Source organism: Tupaia chinensis, unplaced genomic scaffold (genome assembly GCF_000334495.1).
Source record: "Tupaia chinensis unplaced genomic scaffold, TupChi_1.0 Scaffold000066_1, whole genome shotgun sequence".
Lineage (NCBI taxonomy): Eukaryota > Metazoa > Chordata > Mammalia > Scandentia > Tupaiidae > Tupaia > Tupaia belangeri.
Window position 1 is genome coordinate 7631283 of NW_006159525.1, and position 24240 is coordinate 7655522.

At 40.2% G+C, this 24240-nt stretch overlaps 1 protein-coding gene and 1 pseudogene across 17 annotated transcripts in view; one reads left to right on the forward strand and one right to left on the reverse strand.

The window, feature by feature from the left end:
- The window catches only part of TRIP12 (thyroid hormone receptor interactor 12), a 219288-nt gene that overhangs the window by 175362 nt on the left and 19686 nt on the right, over window positions 1–24240 (forward strand). For 12 of the 17 annotated variants that reach the window (XM_014582397.2, XM_014582405.2, XM_006141919.3 and 9 more), the window contains 9 exons: window positions 1138–1289; window positions 3585–3757; window positions 4148–4221; window positions 5572–5771; window positions 6462–6589; window positions 8999–9150; window positions 9789–9931; window positions 11189–11345; window positions 13487–13585. In XM_014582397.2, the coding sequence (XP_014437883.1) occupies window positions 1138–1289; window positions 3585–3757; window positions 4148–4221; window positions 5572–5771; window positions 6462–6589; window positions 8999–9150; window positions 9789–9931; window positions 11189–11345; window positions 13487–13585 (1278 nt within the window). The remainder of the gene's footprint in view (window positions 1–1137; window positions 1290–3584; window positions 3758–4147; window positions 4222–5571; window positions 5772–6461; window positions 6590–8998; window positions 9151–9788; window positions 9932–11188; window positions 11346–13486; window positions 13586–24240) is intronic. The other 5 variants (XM_006141920.3, XM_027766430.1, XM_027766432.1 and 2 more) reach the window with 1 other exon arrangement.
- LOC102499660 (general transcription factor 3C polypeptide 6 pseudogene) lies at window positions 17768–18457 on the reverse strand (annotated as a pseudogene).

Consider the following 24240-nt stretch of genomic DNA (forward strand, 5'->3'; position numbering starts at 1 on the left):
TTTGTGGTGACGCCAAGGGTCCCCCCCGCCCCAGCCCCCCCCCCACTACCCCCCCATATGTCAGCAGCACTACTTCACGAGGACTTGCAGTGTTTGCAGGCAGTTGATCACTGCCTTTTATTATTTTAGCCACCTAAAGCAGAGTTGTGTCTACTGAGAATTTGTTAGATTTGACAGTGTAGTTTTATACCATAGTTGAGATTGAGTGCAGGGCTCAGCCACAGTGGTACAGCAGTAGTATGAGGCTCTGTGATGTGGATGCTGTTTGGAAGATTGGCTTCAGTTCCTTGGTTTACCTCCATGTGCCCAGCACACATGCCCATGATCCTGGCAGGTTGGAAAATTCCGGGGGGTAAAGGATTATAATGTGCAACCCTGTTGAGGGTGCTTGTTTTTCTCTGTGTGTGTATCTCTCTCACAAGATAAATAGACATAAAAATTTTTTTAAAAATTATCTGTAGGCTTGTAATATCTTGTCTGAAACTCCTGGAGCCGGATAGATTTCAAGACTTTTACAATACAGGGACTAGTAGATGGCCTAACAGTTGTCACTGGACTTTTACATAGTCAACCATGGTTCACATCCCAGACTCAGCGGCTTCAAATTCAGACTGGGCATATGTGCTTGCATGCCCAAGATCCCGAGAGAATGGACTGCATCTCGGCCACCTTCACCTTGGGAGAGTGATTGCTCACTTCTGTCTGTCTCTCCAGTGAGCACATACGCCGTATAGCAAAAATCTCTCTTAAAAAAAGAGTTCTACAATACAGTGCTTCAATATCCTCAGTGGATTCTGAATAGCACTCTAAATCATATACATTAAGTACTTTGGTAACAAAATCTACGAACATTTTTACTAAATTAGGTAAAGACCGAATAGCTTCCTGTTTGTTGGGATCATGTTTTGCCACCAAATTGTGTTTTTGGAGACTTTTGGATTTAAGAATTGTTAATCAGGGAGTGTGTCTTTATTAAAATAGTTTATTTGGAAACATTGTTCTAACCAATTTGTCATAGAAGATAAACATGAATAGTTCGATGATTCTCTTTTCTAAGAGTACATATTAAATTTTCTTGTCGAGGAGTGTTCCATTTTCAAAAAGCCTTGCTTAACCTGTTGGTTTATTTATAACTAGCTTCCTGGAGAAGAGCCCATTGGAAGAGTAGAACCAGTGGGTAATGCACCTTTGTTGGCATTAGTTCACAAGATGAACAACTGCCTCAGCCAGATGGAACAATTTCCAGTCAAAGTACATGATTTCCCCAGTGGAAATGGGACGGGAGGCAGGTAAGGACCACTGCCTGGGTATACCCTTGCTGCTGAAAGTTCACTGACATACAGTGGCAAGAGGTCAGGTAAAGAACACTCAGCTCTAATGATTGAAGAAACTTGAGTATTTTTATGAATCAAATGCTTTTTAATCATTAAAATGGTGTCTTAAATATAATGTTTTAACAAGATACAATTCATGGACTAAATTGGCAACTTGTAATGGATTTTGGTTTCTATATACTTGGTATATAAAGGTTCTCCAGGAATTTTGTGGATGTGGATAATAAAATATTTACGCTCTGTGCATTATGATTTTATAGGTTATATAAATAGTTACAACTATATTTTGGTAGGTTTAGCAAGTAAGTGTTTTGAGATTTCACTTTAAAATTTCATTTAAAAATTTTAAATTAATTTTTAATAATTAATTTTAAAGATTCTGGAAGTATTATAGAAGGAATTCATTGTAAAAGTAAATTGTATGGTATGGAATTCTATAAGCTTCTTGAACATTTTGACTAGAAAGTCTAGAAAATTTGGTTATGTCACAGGACTCCTGTGTAGTCAACCTTGGTTCAAGTGACGGACCGGTGGCTTACAGTTCATGCTAGGTATGTGTGCATGCGTGCCCAACATCCGAAAGCAGAATTGGAGGAGAAGGGATTGTGGTGTGACTTTTCCCCCAGAGAGTGAGTTCTGTCTCTAGTGAGCGCATACATCTTTTAGCAAAAATCTCTCTCAAAAAAAGAAGGAAGGAAGGAAAAATCAATTAGATTGGCAATCACTAAGTAAGAACTAGGGTTTTTTTTCCTGCTTTGAAATTAACATATTGTTTAGTATTCAGTTCTGATCATTATGATATTTTGGGATAGTTTACGAAATAAGGGAACATTCTCTACTGTACTTGAGAAAACCATGAAGCTTTTAATTTTTGTGAAAATTTGTATGTATATATATTAATATGATGGAAAGGTGTTTACATGCTTTATGGACTCCTATGGCTGACCACCTTTTAAGCTGTTTGTATTTGACTCTTATTAGAACTTTTTAGAAATGAGTAAACATCATTACTACTTTTTTTTTTTTTTTTGAGAGTTTTTTGCTACAGGGTACATGTATTCGCCAATAAGATAGAGAGATAGAAAATGAGAAATCACTCCCCAGGGGGGATGGCCATGCTGCAGTCCCTTCTCCTTCACTCTCCTCTTGGGATCTTGGGCATGCACACACACACGCTTGGTGTGAGTTTAAGACACTGGTTCCTGGACTCCCATCATTACCACATTTCAACCACTAGAGCCATTAAACTGCTTTCTTCAAAAGTATGTAGCAGAAGGGACTAGCAGTTGGCATAATGACTTTGCCACTGGACTCCCATGTAGTTGAACGCAGTTGCAGTCCCAGACCCAGTGGCTTAAACTCACACCCAGCGCATGTGCGTGCGTGCCCAAGATCCGTGAAGGAGAAGGGATTGCTACGTGGCCATCCTCCCTCGGGGATGATTTCTTTCTTTCCTGGCTCTCTTTCCGGTAAGCGCATGTGCCCTATAGCAAAAACCCTGCAAAAAAAAAAAAAAAAGTATATAGCATAATAAATTAAGTAATAAAGGTTAGTTTTTAAAAGGAGTTCAGTAGCTGAAATTTTTGAGAGCAGGAAAAGAATTTTATTTCTTTGGGACCAGCAGTTGGCATAATGGCTATGTCACTGGACTCCCACTTGACCACGGTTTGAGTCCAGACCCGGTGGCTTAAACTCATGCCAAGCGCATGTGAGTGTGTGCCCAAGATCCCAAGAGGAGAATGGAGGAGAAGGGATTGTGGTGTGGCTATCCTCCCGGGGTGTGTGTGTGGGGGTGATTTCTCGCTTTCTGTCTCTCTGTCTCTCTCTTTCTGGTGAACACACATGCCCTATAGCAAAAAAAAACTCTCCCCAAAAAATTTTGTTGTTGTTGTTGTTTTTAATAGAATTTAATAGGGAAGGGCTAAATATTGGATGAGGTATGTTCACAAAATTGAGGAATTTTTGTTCCAGAGAAATAAGTATTCATGGCAAGGTATTCCTTCTGCTCATGTGGATTCATTGTGGGACTGAGATCAAAGATTGATTTAATGTTTTCATATACGTGCCTACAGACCACCTCTTAGTTTTTATTTATAACTTTTACTGAGTAATTTGAATTATTGGCTTTACCATTTTCTGGTTTTGGTAACTTAGTGTCTTAAGAAAATGTTTGTGTTATGTTGCTTTTATTTGAATTAGTATTCGATTGTGAAAATAATAGAATAACTTTTTTTCACAAATTATCTTGAGCTTTTCTCTCAACAGAGGATCACAGGCTTTAAAATTTTTCAACACACATCAGTTAAAATGCCAGTTACAGAGACATCCAGACTGTGCAAATGTAAAGCAGTGGAAAGGAGGACCTGTCAAGATTGACCCCCTTGCTTTGGTACAAGCTATCGAGAGATACCTTGTAGTTAGAGGTACTATAATATATAGAGAGAGTGTGTGTGTTTGTTTATATGTGTATTTGGGATGAGATTAATATTAAGGGAGAGACTTTTTTCATGTTCAGTGAAGTTCTGTTAAAACCTAGACCTAGACAACAGGAATATGTTCCTGTCATTTATTTTATACTTAGAGACATACTAAACCTAGTAGAGGCTGGCTACTTAATGAGTAATGAGCCAGTTTTTCATGTTGAAATGTAGTAGAAATTACATTTCATGTTTGATACTCAGAACTTTCTGCTTCATAGATCAGAATATAATAATACATGTTTTTCTAGCAATATGTTAGTTTAAGCAGTGTGTACAGGATTTTCTTTGACATCTAAAGCTGCTGAGAGTTTAACAGCCTTCTTGGGTATTTAGGGTATGGAAGAGTAAGAGAAGATGACGAAGACAGTGATGATGATGGATCAGATGAGGAAATAGATGAGTCTTTGGTAAGGTACTATTCCCACCATGTTGTAATGCTTAGTACTCCCCCAGTGTTTATGGCTTTACTTCACAGTTATCCATGGTCAGCTGTGATCTGAAAATATTAAATAGAAAATTACAGAAATAACCAATTCATAAGTTTTAAATCATCCTCTGTTCTGCATGCTGTGTTGAAATCTGCTGCTCACTTGCTCTGCCCCGCCTGGGCCTAGAATGTGAATCACCATTTGTCCAGCACATCTACTCTGTCTGTACTGCTCCACTCATTAGTCATTTAGCTGTCTTCCATCTTGTGTGGAGAGCGGCCAATCTGAGCAAACATGGTTACCTTTAGACACATGTAGAAGCATGGTTTTGTGAGCTTTACTTGCGCAACAGTGAAATCATTTGCATATGAAAATACTAACTGCCTGTTGTCAGTACTGCAAACCAGTATCAGACTAAAGGAAGCCACTTGTGTTTGTCAGATTTTGCCCCCAAAAGATCAGAGAAACTGCATGGCACCAGTCGTTTCCACATCTTCAGATGATTTATATCTAAAACAACTGGCTTTCCATTCCATTTCCCACCCTTTAAAACAATGAACCTGAGGCTGGTTTGAGGTTGTGGCTTTTTCCATCAGAGAAGTTGGGCCCAGCGGATCCTCGTTATTGTATATTTCTGTGCCTTTGTATATTTAGTTTTGTATTTATTTCCAATCCACAGGCTCTCCCCCCCACCCCCACCCCCCCCCCCCCAAAAAAAAAAAAAAAAAAACAAAGAAAAAACAAACGCATTCTGCCAAGCAGGTCCCTGTAGGCTTGGTATTGCAATGTTTGTGTTCAGGTAGTCCTTATTTGACTTAATGGCTTCAAAGCATTATAGTAGTGATGCTAGCAATTTGGATATGGCATTGAGAAACCATAAAGTGCTTCCTTTAAACAAAAAAGTGAAAGTTTGGGACTTTTGGAAAGAAAAAATATCACATGTTAAGGTTGCTGAGATCTATAGTAAAGGAAGATACTTTGAGAGAGAGAACACATTCACATAACTTTTATTACAGAATATTGATGCAATTGTTTTATTAGTTATATTGTTAATCTCTTTGATGCCTAATTTATGTTAAACTTTATCACAGACATGTATACATAGGAGAAAATATTGGGTTGTCAGAAAAGTCATGACGTGTTTTTCTTTGCTAAAATGCATGATAACTTTTCCGATTACCTAATAATACGTATATCGAGTCCAGTATTTGTGGTTTCAGATGTACGTTTTGAGTCTTGGAACGTTTTTCTTGCAGATAAGAGAGAACTTCTGTAATGTGTAAAGGCCAAATCCTGTAGCTTACATGAATTTTACTTTGCTTTATTCAGGCTGCCCAGTTCTTAAATTCAGGAAACGTAAGACACAGGCTGCAGTTTTACATTGGAGAACATTTGCTACCATACAATATGACTGTGTATCAGGCAGTACGGCAGTTCAGTATACAGGCTGAAGATGAAAGAGAATCCACCGATGATGAGAGCAACCCTTTAGGGAGAGCTGGTATTTGGACAAAGACACATACAATATGGCAAGTGTGAATTTTTTTTTTTCTGTGTGCGTGAAATTTGAAACTATTTGTGTTTTGGAATACATAGTAAATTAATGGCAGGCTTTTGTAAGGAGAGGAAACCCTAAGCTATACATTTTCATTATTATAATTCCACCAAATACTCGATCTTGTTCATATACATATCTCTATGTAACCTTCTTATTCAGTCTGCTAGAAAACATGTATTGGGTCCTCAGAAAAGTAATGATGCAATTTTGCATAGGAAAACAATGGAAAATACGTCATGACTTTCTGACAACCCAGTATTTGTGGGCAGTAATTATAGTTTACGTCTCCTAGATTCCTTTCTGGTCTTTAAGATAAAAATATTTCCATGAGATGCCATTTCTTTAGTTAACAAGTTTGATATCTCTGTCAAGAGGCATTTGCATGCTGCATCCTCCATTTTCTGTGGATGTCTACTACTGCTATTTGAAGAGAACTCTCCTTCCCAGAGCCACCCTTGGAGTTTCTCAGGGGACCCCTCTTAGGTAGTCTTCTCAGAAGCAGTGCCATTGGAAATTCCCAAAATCACAACAAGGGAGAGAAAGAGTGAACCTCAGGAAATTCTGGTCACTGTATGGTTTCTATGGCTTGGATTTTGGCTTTGTAGAATAAATTTTCATTTTAAAATCTACGTTTGGTTGACATACTGTCTTATCATTTTAGGTACAAACCTGTGAGAGAGGATGAAGAAAGTAACAAAGATTGTGTTGGTGGTAAAAGAGGAAGAGCCCAAACAGCTCCAACAAAAACTTCCCCTAGAAATGCAAAAAAGCATGACGAGTTATGGCATGGTAAGACGGCTTATGAAGGAGAACATGGATTGCCATCAGGCAGTGGTCTGCTTTTGTGGTTTTGAAAGAGTGATTTGTCTAGTACTAAAACCTTTGAATATAATTTAGATATAAATGTCTATAGCTTATTTTTAATTTATTATCCTTAATATGTAGAAAACAAAATGCCAAGTACCCACAAAACTAAACTTGGAAAGAAAATGGAAAAATTTCTTATTTCCATTTCTTTCAGAATTTATATTTTTTATGGAGGCTTAAATAAATTTTATTAATGAAATACATTCACTAAAAAAGGGACCAACGTTAATGGCTGGTCAGTGACAGATTGACCCTTATTTTACTTATTAATGTTAAACTTTTTGCTATAGAGCATATGTGTTCAGAGCTACTGGGGGGGGGGGATAAATTGCCCCTCAGGGGAAATGGCTACCCAGCAATTCCTTCTATTTCAGCCTGCTCTTGGGATTTGGGACATGCACGCACCCGTGCCTGGTGTGATTTTCAAGCTGCCAGGTCTGGGACTTGAACCATGCAGCTGGCAATGTGGGATTCAGTGCCTTAACCTCCATGCTTCCTGCTGGCCTTGAGGCTCTTAATTTTTATTATCATGTATTACAGTAGCATAGCTGACAATTGGAGAAGAAATAAAAAGTGATGTAGATAATACAGTGACCTTTAAATGTAGTTGTCAGTTCCCAGTGACTTTTTTCCTTTGTGTTACTTCCTTCTAGTCTAGTTTTGCTCCTTTCCTTCTCCTCCACCTCATATTTTATATGTTGGTAACAAGTTAGGCTGCATTGGGGCTGCCCCCATCATAGTACTTTCTAAACATTGATTTTCCTGGTTCACAGAGTTAAGGGCATTATAGTATTTTCCCTCCTAAAAGTAGGGTTTTTTTGTTTTGTTTTTTTTTTGGGGGCGGGGGGGGTGAGAGTTGTTTTATTTTTTTTGCAATAAGGCGCATGCGCTCGCCAGAAAGACAGAGACAAAGAGATAGAAAGCGAGAAATCATCCCCCAGGGGGGATGGCCATGCCACAAACCCTTCTCCTCCATTCTCCTCTCAGGATCTTGGGCACACATGCCTGGGGTGCGTTTAAGCCACTGGGTCTAGGACTCGAACCACAGTCAGCTACATGGGAGTTCAGTGACATAGCCATTACGCTAATTGCTAGCCCCCAGAAGTAGGTTTTTTTTTAAAAAGTGTTCTCAGTTTTGAGATTATTGTTATTTTGGGGGGGGAGTTGGTGGTTTTGTGTGTGTGTGTGTGTTTCTTTTTGCTATAGGGCATGCATGCTGGCCAGAGAAAGAACAAAATGAGATAGAAAGGTGAGCACTCATCCCCTGCAGTAGGTATGGCCACACAGCCATCCCTTCTACAATCTCTTTTCAGGATTTTGAGCCCACACAAACATGTGCCCAACATGAACTATAGAGTCAGCCATGTGGGAACCAGCACCTTAACCTCTATGCCACCTGCTGACCTGATATTATTGGTTTTACTTTAAAAATATATATATATATATTAGAAAATGTCTTTTTGTGATTTTTTTTTTTATTCTTTTGCTTTGTAAATATGAAATGGCAACTGTACCTCAGAAATAAAAAAAAAAATACTTAGTAAAATCCAAGAGCAAAGGAATCACAGATTTCACTTGAACACTATCGGTCCGTTCAGCCATAAACTTTGCATTAAATAAACAATTCTCCTTAACAGCTTTACAATTTGGGAGTATCTCTCCATCTAATGTGGCAGTTGTAAGCTGTGTGAAAGGTTACAGTGAACTTTTACACAGTTTATTTTTAGTCCTCTCTGGCTGTTTTGTTAGCTCTTGCTACTGGTACAAAGGAGAAATGCTAATGAGACAGTTTTTCTCCTTTTTTTCTTTTTTTTTTTTGGGGGGGGTGTTTTGTTTTGTTTTTCACCATAGGGCACGTGCACTCGCCAGACAGACAGAGACAGACAGAGAGAAAGTGAGAAATCACCCCCCAGGGGGGATGGCCACACAACAATCCCTTCTCCTCCATTCTCCTCTCGGGATCTTGGGCACTCATGCACACGCGCCTGACATGAGTTTTAAGCCACCGGTTCTGGGACTTAAACCGCAGTTGACTACATGGGAGTCCAGTGACATAGCCATTACGCTAACTGCTGGTCCCAGTTTTTCTTCTTTATTATGGAAGGTTTATTGAGGTAGAGGAGGAGAAAGTGAATTTTTCATATAAGCATGGACGTTTTATGTACACATAAAAAAGCTAAGCTTTTAATTTTAACATCCTTGATAATACGGTATTCAGCATTAGCTATAACAACTTCTGTTACTATGTTAGGAATGATAAGATGACACTGGCTCCATTGGCTTAGCCTTTTAACTGGGATCAAAACTCACTTTGATCTTTTTATCTTCTAGATGGAGTGTGCCCATCAGTATCAAATCCTTTAGAAGTTTACCTCATTCCCACACCACCTGAAAATATAACCTTTGAAGACCCATCATTAGATGTGATTCTTCTTTTAAGAGTTTTACATGCCGTCAGTCGATACTGGTATTACCTGTATGATGTGAGTAAAGTTGCCTCCATACAAAACTGTCCTGGTCTGTTGTGTGATGCGTTATCTTATAGTGTCTGTTTAGTGATTGATGGATTCCCTGTTGCACTGGAAACAGAAACAGGGATTCAACTGAATGCAGGGAGTCTAGCTCCGTGCACTTAGCAGTGAAAGCTTTTCCTCCTCTTTTTTTTCCCCCTGGAATTAGTTTGGCAGATTTGTAAAATATTCTCTAGCTATAGTGTATTAAATTAAGCTATAAATTGAACATTGATGTACTTAAAAATTTTTATGTATATTTAACCAAAAGTTCTTTTATTGAAGTTCGGATGTCTATTAAGTAGAAGATTGGGCAAAAGTTACACACTGTCTTTGACATTTATGTAATGTAGAAAAAGTGAAGGGATTGGCCACAGTGAAACATTTGCTGCTGCATCAGTGACTAAGCCAGTGGCCTGTGAGGCTGGGGGTCTTTAGCAATACACTGTGGGAAGTGTTTAGGTTGGGACACACGGGTGAGGAGCTATGTGTTGAATGCTGGAAACCAGCAGGTGAAGTCTAGGTGCCCTGCATATATGTTTGGGGACATTGTGAACTTCTATGATCCTAATATTTTACTACATGTAGACTTTTATTTTAACGTTTTACAGAATGCTATGTGCAAAGAGATTATCCCAACTAGTGAATTTATCAACAGTAAGTTGACAGCGAAAGCAAATAGGCAACTTCAAGATCCTTTGGTAATCATGACAGGAAACATCCCAACGTGGCTTACTGAGCTAGGAAAAACCTGGTAAGAGAATCACTTATGTAATGGTGGCCTCAGGGATGTCATCATCGGGTTGGCCTTAAATATTTTGTTATAGAAACTGTCTTTTGAGGACCTATTCACTGCTCGTTATGTTGTCATATTTGATCACAGTTTGCTTAATGGCGTAGCTTTCGCATCCAGACTGACTGTGCAAGCTAGGGCTGGTATCAGAGCTCCTCAATAGTATGTGTTTGTATATGAAATAGGGAGGTACACAAGGGTATTGGACTGACAAGAGTCAGGTTATCTTTAAAAATGGAACTGTAGAGACATGGTTCTTGATTCTCTGAGCTTGTTCAGGTCAAATACTACACTGATAAAAACTGATCATATGTGGCTAATTTACATATATTAAAATGAAACACAGTCAGAAATTGGATTTTTCAGTTATATTAACCACATTCTCACCTGGCTCCCATATTGGACAGAACAGGTGTAGAACTTTCATAGGAAGTGCTCTTGGCAGTTCTTGTGTCAGGAACCACCATAATCACTCATCAAGAGTCAATAGGACCTGGTACTGTAGGGTTTATTCTTTGAAAATTAGTAACTGCATTTGGCGGTTTTTGAGTGACTTAGAAATGCCAAACCTTGGAGGAAAATTGTAAAATAGTAAAGACATTATTTGTGTACATGTGTCATGGGGGATTGACAGCCTTGTGTAGTGGTATTCATATTTAAAATTAAACTTTCACTAGTCACAGTTATACTTCCTAAAAGTCTTGGGCTAGATTAAAGACAATTTAAGATAGATTTGATTTTTAAGCATGGTATTTAAAAAAAAAAAAAAAAAAAACTTATCTGCCAGAGGGCACACGAACTTGCCAGAGAGAGAGGGAGAGGGAGAAAAGTACCCCCAAATGGATTGTGGTCATGCCACAATCCCTTCTCTTCCATTTCTCTATCCTGTCAGGATTTGGGGTATGCAAACATAAGTACTTGTTTTTCAAGCATTTCAGATGTGTGGGGTCTGGTTCTCTTAGGATATTGGGCCAGCCCCCAAGCACGTGGTATTATAAATTCTAAATTTCATATTTTATATTAGAAGGCTACTTAATGCTTTATGACTTAGTAGCTTGGAAATTTTACAGGAGAGTTATAAAAATTCTTAAAAATGAAGTTGCCCAGTTTTTATTGGTTATATTTATAATTTGTCTGTTTCATTGTAAGAAGTTTTTGATTTTTTAATGACTTCTGATCCATATGCAGATAATGAATTTATATTGCGTCTTTTTACAGCCCGTTTTTCTTTCCTTTTGATACTCGGCAAATGCTTTTTTATGTAACTGCATTTGATCGGGACCGAGCAATGCAAAGATTACTTGATACCAACCCAGAAATCAACCAGTCTGACTCTCAAGATAGCAGAGTTGCACCTAGATTGGATAGAAAAAAGGTAAGTTTCTCCCTAAAATATTGAAATAAGCTGAGCTTTTCAAAACAACAAGAAAAATGAAAATCCGATATACCTAGGTTGGCGTGTCAGTTTTGCTGGACTCAGTCACTGTTGTGTCTATGACTTTTTTGTCACCTGTTAGCCATATGCTCCTGTTAGTCTCTTGGAACAGAGCTGTGTGATTCTTTTTTTCTTTTTTATCTTCCAGTAAGAGCCCTCTTTCTGGAATAATTTCTGCAATTTCTTTTTTCTTTTAGTTGCCATAACTATTGTACCGGGAAAAGATCTTCCCTAGTCTTCTCTTACTGAAGCTTCCTTTCTTCTCTTAATGAGGAACTCAAACTACAGCCTCTTTCAAATTTGATCCCATGGGAACCAGCAGTTAGCATAATGGCTATGTCGCTGGACTCCCACATAGTTGACCGCGGTTCGCGTCCCGGACCCGGTGGCTTAAAACTCACGCCAGGTGCGTGTGCGTGCATGCCCAAGATCCCGAGAGGAGAATGGAGGAGAAGGGATTGCGGCGTGACCATCCCCCCTGGGGGGTTATTTCTCGCTTTCTGTCTCTATGTCTCTCTCTGTATGTCAGCGAGCGCACATGCCCTATAGTGGGGGAAAAAAAATTTGATCCCACAAATTTGATCCCACTTATAATAGTTCAGAATAATCAGCTTCATTTCATCCCTTAGCCAGTCACGCCAATGAGAAGAGGCTGAAACAAAGTCTGTAGTGTGTCTCAGGTTTTACAGTCTGTCCTCACGTGGCTGACCGTACCGTGACTCCTGTGCTCTCATGTGGCTCCACTTCATATATCTCAGGCTTTACAGTCTGTCCTCATGTGGCTGACTGCGACTGCTATGCTCTCACGTGGCTCCACATAGTATATCTCAGGGTTTACAGTCTGTCCTCGTGTGGCTCACTGCATCTTCTGTGCTCTCAACAGGGCTTCACTTCGTAGTTCTCAACCATCCCAGGCCTACACTTCTGCACAGCACTGTCTTAGGACTTTGCTGTACATTTGCTATGTCGCTGGACTCCCACATAGTTGACCGCGGTTCGCGTCCCGGACCCGGTGGCTTAAAACTCACGCCAGGTGCGTGTGCGTGCATGCCCAAGATCCCGAGAGGAGAATGGAGGAGAAGGGATTGCGGCGTGACCATCCCCCCTGGGGGGTTATTTCTCGCTTTCTGTCTCTATGTCTCTCTCTGTATGTCAGCGAGCGCACATGCCCTATAGTGGGGGAAAAAAAATTTGATCCCACAAATTTGATCCCACTTATAATAGTTCAGAATAATCAGCTTCATTTCATCCCTTAGCCAGTCACGCCAATGAGAAGAGGCTGAAACAAAGTCTGTAGTGTGTCTCAGGTTTTACAGTCTGTCCTCACGTGGCTGACCGTACCGTGACTCCTGTGCTCTCATGTGGCTCCACTTCATATATCTCAGGCTTTACAGTCTGTCCTCATGTGGCTGACTGCGACTGCTATGCTCTCACGTGGCTCCACATAGTATATCTCAGGGTTTACAGTCTGTCCTCGTGTGGCTCACTGCATCTTCTGTGCTCTCAACAGGGCTTCACTTCGTAGTTCTCAACCATCCCAGGCCTACACTTCTGCACAGCACTGTCTTAGGACTTTGCTGTACATTTGCCTCTTTTTTGCTAATTTAAGTGTCTTTTACAATAGTTTTTACCTTCGAAAGTCTCATGAGCACTGTTAGTAATGATGTGAAAAAGTGGGGGAAGGTGTTAGTGATGATCGAGAAGCAAAATAAAACAAATCCTGGATTTACAAACAAACCGTGCCATTCCAGTCTTCCTTTGTCTCCTTAGGATTCCATAAACAATGGTGTTGGCATAATTTAGACATCCAGCAGGGCTTTATCATCCCCACGAATCTCATTAGGAAGTGTCTGCAGTAGTGCTTCTAGAACTGAGGCAGGCGAGGGCCAGTAGGTCTCCAGCTAGCAAGCCTCCTTTCCCACTGCTGTACCTATTTCTCTGTCATCTACCTGTAAACGATCCCTGGCAGATTTTGTGAAGCTGCAGCCCTAAATTGCATAGATGTTTGGCAAAGTTACATTTTTATTAAAGTGTAATGTAAGCAGAGCTCACTTTCCTCACACTTTGTCCTGTCTTTGTAGCGTACTGTGAATAGAGAGGAGTTGCTGAAGCAAGCAGAGTCTGTGATGCAGGACCTTGGCAGCTCTCGGGCCATGTTAGAAATCCAGTATGAAAACGAGGTGAGTTTATGAGTCTAGCGCAGTATTAAGCTAGATTTGTGTTCCTGATAAAATGTCATTTGAATTTCTTGGTACAATGGAATTTTGAAATTGTGAGCTTTAGAACTAATTTATCTCAAAATTAAGATTGGCTTTATTTTCTTAAATGAGAACTTACTCTGAATTCTCTATTTCCAGAGGTTCTGCTGTATAATAAAAAGACAAGCTTTTTCCTTGGCTTAACACATTTGAGTCATCTTAAAGTTGACAAAGTAAAAGGATACATAAACATCTGATAACTTTCAAAGAGTTTGAACTGCTTTCTCAAAAAATCGGGTTTACTGATTTACAGCTTCTAAATAATAAATTGCATGCTTTGAAAATGTAAAATTCTAGGGCCAGCAGGTGGTGTAGTGGTTAAGGCAGCTGGACGCCCATGTGGACAACCATGGTTTGAGTCTTGGACCTGGCAGCTTGGGACCTATCTGGGGCATGTGTGTGCCATTTGCCCAAAATCCCAGGAGGAGAAGGGATTGTGAGTGGTCATTCCCTCAGGGGGTGATTTCTCACTTGCTCCTTCTCCCCCTCTGGTGAGCACACATGCCCTATGGCAAAAACCCAAAGATTTAAAAAAAAAAAGGTATAATTCTAAAAGTCAACACCTGTTTACAGTTTGTAACCACTACATCACTAGAGAAATGTCCCTCCTCCCTACTTTGCAATCAGTCCTCTCCTTCTGTCCCCAGCTCCTGACAACTATTGATCTGCTTTCTTTCTAATTTTGTCTTCTATATTGTGTCATAATAAATGAAATTCATGGCTTACATAGTCATTTGTATCACTCTTATCACTTAGCATAATCTTTGGAGATTCGTTTGTGTCGTTACAGTGACAGTGTGTGTCCTTGTATTACTGGCACAGAGTAGTGTTCTCTTCCGTGGATGTACCAAAATACGTTTACCAGTCACCTGCTGATGCACGTTTGGGTTGTTGCAGTTTACTATTTTGAGTAATGCCGCTATGAATATATTTGTTCTAGTTTTTGTGGAGACATGTTTTTATTTCTCTGAGGTTGATACCTCAGAGTTGAATTGTTAAATCATTTGGTAAAAGATATATTCTAACTTAATGAGCACTACTTAACTGCTCCAGTAGGCATTATTCCTACCAGTAATAAATGTATGCGAATTCTAGTTGCTTCATGTGCTTACCCACATTGGTATTGTCAGTCTTTAACTTTTATATTTAAAACCATTTTTTTTTCCGAGAGATTTTTGCTATAGGGTGCATGAAGTCACTGGAGAGAGAGACAGAAAGCAAGAAATCAGCACCTGAGTTGGGGGAGAGGGTGACCCATGCTGCAATCCCTTTTCCATTCTCCTCTCTGGGATTTTTGGCATGCGTGCACACATGTCTGGTATGAGTTTTAAGCCACCGGGTCCAACACAGAACTAAAGTCAACTATGCCATCTGCTGGTCCCAAATTTTTGTTATGCTAATGGGCTCATAGTGGTACTGTGGCTTTAATTTCCTTTTCCCTAGTGGCTAATGAAATATATAATGTTTTTACTGTTTATTGGTCATTTATATGTTTTTTTTTGGAAAGTTGTCCAAGAATTTTACCCATTTTTCAATGGAGTTTTGTTTTATTATTAAGAGTTCTTCATGTATTTTGGATTCAAATCTTTTACTATATTGGTGGTTTGCTGTTTATTTTCTTGCAGTTTGTGGTTTTTCATTTTCTTTCTTTTTAAAAAAATATTTTTTCTTTATTCACGATAGAGCACATGCCCACACACATGAGAATTGGGGGAGAGCACCTCCACAGAATCTGGGCATGCCACAGTCTCCTGCAAATCTTCCAGTCCTTCAGATCCTGAGTGTCCAGGCATGTGCCCAGTGAGGCTGGGGACTCCAGCCTTGGATGTCATGTGAGATCTGGCTTCCCTTGGGTGTATTACCACTGCACCTTGGAGCTGGCCTCTTCTCATTTTCTTACAAAGTGTCTTTGGAAGAGCAAGAGGTTTTTATTGGAGGAATACCAGTTTTTCCAGTTCCCCCTATACACCCCAGGTTTATGCTTTTTGCATCCTAAGAAATCTAAATTACAGTCACAAAAGTTTTCTTCTGTGTGTTATTCTAGAGGTTTTATACTTTTGGCTCTTAGTCATTTAAATTCAGTTTTCTAAATGGTATACAGTAAAACTTGAGGTTTACTATCTTTTATTTATTTGGTTTTAGTTTTAGTGTTTTTAGTTTTTTGCTGTAGGGTGCATGGACTCACCAGAGACAGAGGGAAGGAAAGTGAGAAATCACCTCCCAAGATGGATGGCCACACTGCAGTCCCTTCTCCAGTCCTCTTTGGGGATTTTGGGCATACACACACATGTGTCCACCATGATTTTCAAGCCACTGGATCCAGGACTCTTAACTTTGGAGTTGGCTGTGTGTGACCCACCCCATCTGCTGGCCAACACAGTTCTGTTAATCAATACTTTATTGATTACTACAGCTTTCTTTTTCTTTTTTAAAGAGAGATTTTTGGCTATAGGGCATGTGGGGGAAAGAGAGAGAAAAAACATCCCCCAGGGAAGATGGCCACCCCCCAATCCCTTCTCCTCCATTCTTCTCTTAGCATTGTGGACATGCACACACACACATGCCCAGCGTGAGTTTATACCGCAGGGTCTGGGACTCAAACCATAGTCAACTACTTGGGAGTCTAGTGACATAACCATTACGTCATCTGCTGGTCCCCTACTATATTACTTTATACTACTATATACGTTATACTAAGTCTTAATCAGGTAGTGTGAGTCTGCCAACTTTTTTTTTTCTTTTTCAAAGTTGTTTTGGTTATTCTCAACTTGTGTTTTATGGAAACTTGGTTATCAGCTTGTCACTGTCTATGAAACATGGCAGACTGGGGTTTAGTTGAATTGAGGTCAGTTTGGAGAGAGCTGACATGTTTATAGTATTATGTCTTCGATCCATGAATGCAGTATAGTTGTCCACTTATCTAGGTCTTCAGTGTTTTTTAATGTTACTTCAAAATTTAAGTTTAGAGATCTGTCTTGCTCATATTTTGTTAAATTTCTCCTCTATTGGGGCCAGCATGTGGCGTGGTGGTTAAGGGTGCTGGACTCCCACATGGCTGAGTATGGTTCCAGTCTTGGCCCTGGCAACTTGCTCTCTCTCTCTCTGCTCCTCACTGATCAAATTAAAATAAAATAAATAAAGTTAAATTTAAAAAATCCTTTTTTAAAAAAAAAATTTCTCCCCTATGTATTTAATTTTTATATGGCGTTGTGAATTTGTAGTTGTTTGTTGTTTACATACTGTGAGAAACTTTTTTATTATAAACTTTTTTTCGAATAACTTTTTAAAGAATTACTTTGTTTGTTTGTTTGTTTTTATTTGACCAGAAAGAAGACAGAGTGAGAGAGAAAGGGAGGGGAAGTGAGAAAGCAAGGCGCCAGGTCTATGGTTCAAGCACAGTCGGCCATGTGGGAATTCAGTACCCATAACCACCACACCACCTGCCTGCCCCTCCAATAACTTTTTAATAGGTCATTTAAGATTATTGTAGACTCAGGGCTTAGGATACTTTCCTGTGAAAGGTCACATAATAAATATTTCAGGTTTTGTGGGTCATATGGTCTCATATCACAGCTACTCAGTTCTGTCTTTGTAATGCAGAAGTGGCAGTAGACTGTACATATTAACGAATGAGCAAGGCTGTGTTCCAATAAGGCTTCGTGTATAATTTCTGAAATTTGAAGTACATAAGACTTTCACACATCATGACATGTTCAAGATTTTTTTCCCAACCAAGGAAAAAGGTAGAAATCATTCTGAGCCTGCAGGACAGTACAAAAAGAGGCCGTAGGTCAAAGCCTAAAAGCTGTTGCTTGCTGACCCATGTCGATGAGCTTGTCACCTTCAGCAAAAACAGTTTCCCTTCATCCTTTCTAATCTCTGCCTTTCTTCTTTTGAGATGCTTTTAAACAGCCAGGAAAACAATTCAAGTAATAGTTATATATATATTTTTTAATTCTGGATTATTGATTTTTTTTTTTTTTAGGATATTTTCCTCTCTTAGATGCCTATTTTTGTAAAAAAAATAAATAAAGTAGAGATTTTTGGACTTTTTTATAATAGCTGATTATATAAAAACTGTAACAAATTTATTACAAGAAACATTCAACTAGGAGTGATATCCAAACCAACAGTTTGAGTTTCCATAAAAATAGAGCCTTCTGTCTCAGCAGAAGGAATATTGACAACAGCACCATAGCCTTCTTTGTAAATGTGAAGGTTTTTCCTATTCATACCTCTGCTTTGAACCATCTTTTGTCTGAATCTCTTGTTCTTCCAACTCCAAAAGTTTATTAGAGGCAGAAGCTACAGCTTCATCTTTGTTTTCATGTAGAAAGCTGCACATCATATTGGGTCCGTAGGAGAAATCGTTATCCTTCATTTGCAGCCATCCCACGCCACCTATGTTTTCTTCTCCTTCCTCCTTTTCTGTAAGAAGAGTTCTTGTCATTCTGAGCTTCTTCATTGTGAGGCATTCAGATTTTAACACTGTTTTGTTATTGCCTTCTGCATCCACATGTTCAACATTTTCTTCAAATATAACACAAATCCCAAGAGTATCTTCATATTCTCCAGAAAAACATAGTTGTCCACTTGCAAAATTGGCCTCTCAGTGTCAATTCCCAAAATCTTGCATTTATTTTCACATTTTGAGAGAAAGTCTGAATCAATAATTTCTGAAAACGACCAGAACCACGTGCTCCTCCTCATGATTGTCCTTCCAAATCCACTTCTCCCCAGCTGCCATGGTCCTGCAGCCTCTTTGTATTCTCCCAATGACTAGCCTTTTGGACTTCTCTGAACCTCTTATGAAGGTTAAAAATTCTAAGCCTTCCATTATAGCCATTTTATTCTTTTTAAAATTTATTCATGATGGGGCATGTACATGTACGTGAGAGAGAGAACAAGAGGGGCGCACCCTCTATGGGATCTGGTCACACCATGTTCTCCTTCCTCCAGTCCTCCAGTCTGTTAGAGTGCCTGGTGTGTTTCTGGCCAACTAAGCCAGAGCTTTGAATCTCAGTCGCCGTGTGGGATCCAACTTGTCTGAGCAGCATTTTACTGCTGTGCCTATATGAGGATACAGGTTGAGCATCACTAATCTGAAAATCTGCAATTCAGAATGCTTCAAAATCTGAAACTTTTGGGCACCACATGTAGAATGCTTCACACCTGACCTCATGTGACAGGTCACAGGACACTGCAACACAAAAATATTGTATAAAATTTCCTTCTGGCTAGGTATATATGAAACATGAATTTTGTGTGTAAACTGGGGTCACATTCCCATTTATTTCATTATATATATATGCAAGTAGTCCAAAATTTTAAAAAATCTTTTATTGGAAATATTTCCAGTTCCGAGCATTTTGGACCTGTATAACCTTCTTTATAAGATTGTACTGAAAATCAAATTATATAATTAACATAAAGCTCTTGAATAGTGGCTGACACATAAATGTCCTATAGTTTAGTTATTGAGAGGTGAATATTAATCATACTTCTTCTCCCTGTTGTAATTTTGGAACCTTTAAAGTTAGACAGAGAAATCAGAAAGATGAAATTAAAGGGAACCAGCAGTTAGCGTAATGGCTATGTCTCTGGACTCCCACGTAGTTGACCGTGGTTCACGTCCCGGACCCGGTGGCTTAAAACTCAAGCCGGGCGTGTGTGCGTGCGTGCCCAAGATCCCGAGAGGAGAATGGAGGAGAAGGGATTGCAGCATAACCATCCCCCCTGGGGGGGTGATTTCTCACTTTCTGTCTCTATGTCTCTCTCTGTCTATCTGGCGAGCGCACGCACCCTATAGTGAAAATCTCTCCAAAAAAAGAAAGATGAAATTAAACATACTCTTCCTCATTTTTTGTAATTAGGATCTGTAGCCCTAATAAGACTTTTTCTTTCTTTCTTTCTTTTTTTTTTTTTTTTTTTTTAGATTTTTGCCATAAGGTACATGCACTCACCAGAGAAAGAGAGGATGAAGTGAGAAATCACCCCTCAGGGTGGATGGCCATGCCACAGTCCCTTCTCCACGCTCTCTTTGAGATTTTGGGCACTTAGGTGCACACACCTAGTGTGATTCTCAGGTCGCCAGATCCAGGACTCAAATTGCAAAACTACCCATGTGGGATCTAGCATCTTAACCTCCATGCCACCTGCAGGCCCTAATCAGGCTTTCTTAATATCTTCTCCACTTACTCTAGACCAGGACTGTCCAGCAGAACGTTCCGTAATGATGGGAATTTCTGTGTCTCCACTGTCCAGTGTGATCATCACTAGCTACCTGTGGCTGTTGAATATGGATGGTACCAGACTTACTATGGTCTGACTTACATGACTCTTTTACTTTATGATGATGTTGTAATTATATTTATTCAAAGGACCAGCAGTTGGTATAATGGCTGTGTCACTGGACTCCCATGTAGTCAACTGCAGTTCTCATCCTGGACCCGGTGGCTTAAACTCACACTGGGCATGTGTGCGTGCGTGCCCAAGATCCCAAGAGGAGAATGGAGGAGAAGGGATTGCGGCACGGCCATCCCTCCTGGGCAGTGATTTCTCGCTTTCTGTCTCTCTGTGTCGTTCTGGTCAACGCATGCCCTATAGCAATAAAACTCCCCCCCCAAAAAAAAAAATATATATGTGTGTGTGTGTGTGTATAATATACTTATTCAATAGAAAATTATTCAAAGTAACCAGTCTTTTTTTTTTTTTTTTTACACAATCTTGTAGGGATTTTTTACACTTTTTTTTTTTTTTTCAATTTTTTACAATAGCCAGCTGCTCTCTTAGTTTGATCTGTAAAGTGTGGGTAATGATACAGCCTCAGCATCAGTTGTGTTTATATGTGTGTGAGGTAATTATGCCTGATTCACGGTAACTTTCATATAAGTTTAGCAGTTTAATGTACAGTATTATTTGTGGCTATCCAACTAATTTTAATAATGACTTTGTTTCTTATTCATTTTCTTAAGCATTTTCTCATTAGATTTTTGAAAAGTTAAAAATATTCAGTCACCACAGTTAAAATTTGTTTGTTTATTTTGTTTTAATTTGCCAGCAGGCTTATGTTCTCACCAGAAAGAGAGACAGGAAGGCAGAGAGAATGAAAAAGTGAGAAAGTACCCCTGGTAGGGAATAGTCACACCACAATTCCCTTCTCTGTCTCCCCCTTCTTTTGGGATTTTGGGTACATGCACCATAAGTGTTTTTAAGCTTTTGAATCCTAACCACATGGCTGGCCATGTGGAATCCAGCCGCCTTAAATACCAGGCCATGGGCTGGCCCACCCAAGTTAAAATTTTAAAATTGTAATTTTCTGGGAAGTCTACTGTATGCTTGGGACCCAGGTTATGGCAGAGTTCCCATACTGAAAAGATTATAGCATAGCTGGGGAGAGACTGGGCAAGATTAGAAAAGGATGCAGCAAGTGAATGAGACTTAAGTCAAGGAGTGCTGTCCTGGGGCATGTGGGCCTCAGGGACTTACACAGCTGAGAAGGAACGCCCCTGGCCTGGGGCTGCTCAGGCTCCCGGTGCAGTCCCTTCTTTGCCAGAAACCAGCCAACACAAGTCTCTGTGATCTCAGTGTTCCCATAGGGCTTGACTAGCTCGGGGCTTTGACCACGCGGCCACATGGAGCCTTCGAGGCCTCAGGACAGCCAGAGGCTGAGTAGTGCTCCAACTCTTCCACCTTTTCAACCAGAGAAGCTGCCATTTATTTATCCACTATCTATTGGAATCCACAAAAGATGCAATGTGTGGGAAATCGAAGATTCTGTAGCTAAAAATTGGTGTAAACCATTGAGTTAGGTGATCTCTCTGCTTCTTTCGGATTCTAATGATCTCAGTTTCCAAAATCCTAAAAGTAGGACCTGGGTTTAATGATCTCTGTTTCCAGAGCCAAGGATTTGTTATGCTTAACTTTTCAGCAGTGCTTCTCTGGGGTAAGGTTAGAAGGTTCTACGGAGCATCCTGCTTTCTCCCCAACCACACTTGTTTCCCAGAGACGTTGGCCGCTCTGGTTCAGATGGTAGAAAGAGGAATTACAAAGAGATTTCCCTTGGGGCTCATCACAATCCAGTGGGCCTAGAACCCCTACTCCCAGAGCCTTACCTAGGGAAAGCCTGAACCTGTGAGTGCCTCAGAAGTGAGCAAGTTTGGAGAGAGTAGTCAGGAGAGGAAGGGGCAGGGAAGCCCAGGCCTGTGCAAGAGTCAGAAGTGAAAGGAGGGCAGTGTCTGCAGATGGTGCCCACCCCGACAGTCTCAGGTCCTGGAAAAGAGGTGTTAGGCAAGGCGGGTCTGGCACACCTGAATCAGGTGGATTCTTCTTGTCCTCACAGAAGCTGTGTTCAAACTCCTTTGAGGTGCAAAGCAGGGTCTGAGAAGCTGAACCTAGCTTTTGTTTCTGTATGAATGAGATCAGCAAAGGGAACACATCTAAGCCAGGTTTGTTCTGTCAGGCTAGTTCCCTTTGCCTAATAGGCTCCAAGAGACAAACAAGCTTTGATGAAGGTAAGAGAGGGATGGATATGACTACGCAGCTGGCTGGCCCAACGTGCAGGAAATAGGAAGGTCAGGCTCAGAAAGCAAAGACCAAGACTGAAGCTCATCTCCACTCTCATCCGCACATTTGTTGTTGTTTGTTTTAATTTGCTGGAAAGTGCATGTGTTCACAGGGTGCAGGGTGGGAAGACAAAGTGAGAAGGCACTTTCTCCAGGGGGGAGGGCCATTCTGCAATTCCCCTCCTCCGTTCTCTTCTTATGATTTCAGTCACACATGGATGCATACATGGCGTGTTCTTCAAGCCACCAGATCTGGGACTTGAACTATGCAGTCAGCCATGTGGGATCCCATGCCTTAACCACCATGCCCTCACCTGGGCCCACCCATTGCTTTTTCTCCACAGCCCATACATAACCAAAGAGCAAGAGAGTACAAGGGGATTGCTGCAGAGAGTCATGCTGGGCATCATTTGGTCTCTGCATTTCCCCCCCAACTGGAGTCTGAGCCCTAGGAGGCTGTTCTGGGAGGGATCCCTTAAGCCAGAAGCTTCTAACTGCAGTTGGGCAATGAAGAATACTAAGGGTCCTCATTCCTAGCACCCATCCTGCAGGGTCCTCAACTGCAGAGTCACACATCTGTCAGATGTCTCTGTAGCCTCACTCTGCCTCTGTTCCCTCCTCCTTGGCGCTTCAGATCCAAGAGTGAGAACAACCCCGCTGTTACTAGCCCTGTCACTGCACCATTTTTGTGGTCTTTCTATCCCTCCCTTTAAATAGATTCCTTATTAAGCTCTCTACAAATTCCCTACTTGGAATCTGGGCATCTGTTTCCTTCCCGGACACTGACGGTGATTTGAGCAGACTGCTCCACCAGAGCTCCAGTCACACTTTCATCTTGGCTCCATTCCCAAGTCCAAGCCCCTTTCCAGCTCTCCCGTGCATTATTTCCAAGATTTGGAACACTTTGAGTTCTGTACCAGTCAGCCGCTGTTTTGTATGTCTGTCCCTCTCATTGCAGACGCAGGCACAATTTGGTCACATTAAAGAATAAACACAATGCTGGTGCTTAACTCCTGAAAACATAGCTTTTATCCTGAATTTCTTAGGTGCAGGCTGTTTTGAGCTGAACCAGGTTAATCAAGGGATTAAATAAGGATTAAGCAAGTTGAAATATATATGTGTGTGTGTGTGTGTATAATATACTTATTCAATAGAAAATTATTCAAAGTAACCAGTCTTTTTTTTTTTTTTTTTACACAATTTTGGGGGGTTTTTTTACTTTTACACAATCTTGTAGGGATTTTTTACACTTTTTTTTTTTTTTTCAATTTTTTACAATAGCCAGCTGCTCTCTTAGTTTGATCTGTAAAGTGTGGGTAATGATACAGCCTCAGCATCAGTTGTGTTTATATGTGTGTGAGGTAATTATGCCTGATTCACGGTAACTTTCATATAAGTTTAGCAGTTTAATGTACAGTATTATTTGTGGCTATCCAACTAATTTTAATAATGACTTTGTTTCTTATTCATTTTCTTAAGCATTTTCTCATTAGATTTTTGAAAAGTTAAAAATATTCAGTCACCACAGTTAAAATTTGTTTGTTTATTTTGTTTTAATTTGCCAGCAGGCTTATGTTCTCACCAGAAAGAGAGACAGGAAGGCAGAGAGAATGAAAAAGTGAGAAAGTACCCCTGGTAGGGAATAGTCACACCACAATTCCCTTCTCTGTCTCCCCCTTCTTTTGGGATTTTGGGTACATGCACCATAAGTGTTTTTAAGCTTTTGAATCCTAACCACATGGCTGGCCATGTGGAATCCAGCCGCCTTAAATACCAGGCCATGGGCTGGCCCACCCAAGTTAAAATTTTAAAATTGTAATTTTCTGGGAAGTCTACTGTATGCTTGGGACCCAGGTTATGGCAGAGTTCCCATACTGAAAAGATTATAGCATAGCTGGGGAGAGACTGGGCAAGATTAGAAAAGGATGCAGCAAGTGAATGAGACTTAAGTCAAGGAGTGCTGTCCTGGGGCATGTGGGAAGGTAAGCTCTTGAGGTGGACATAGTGGAAGAG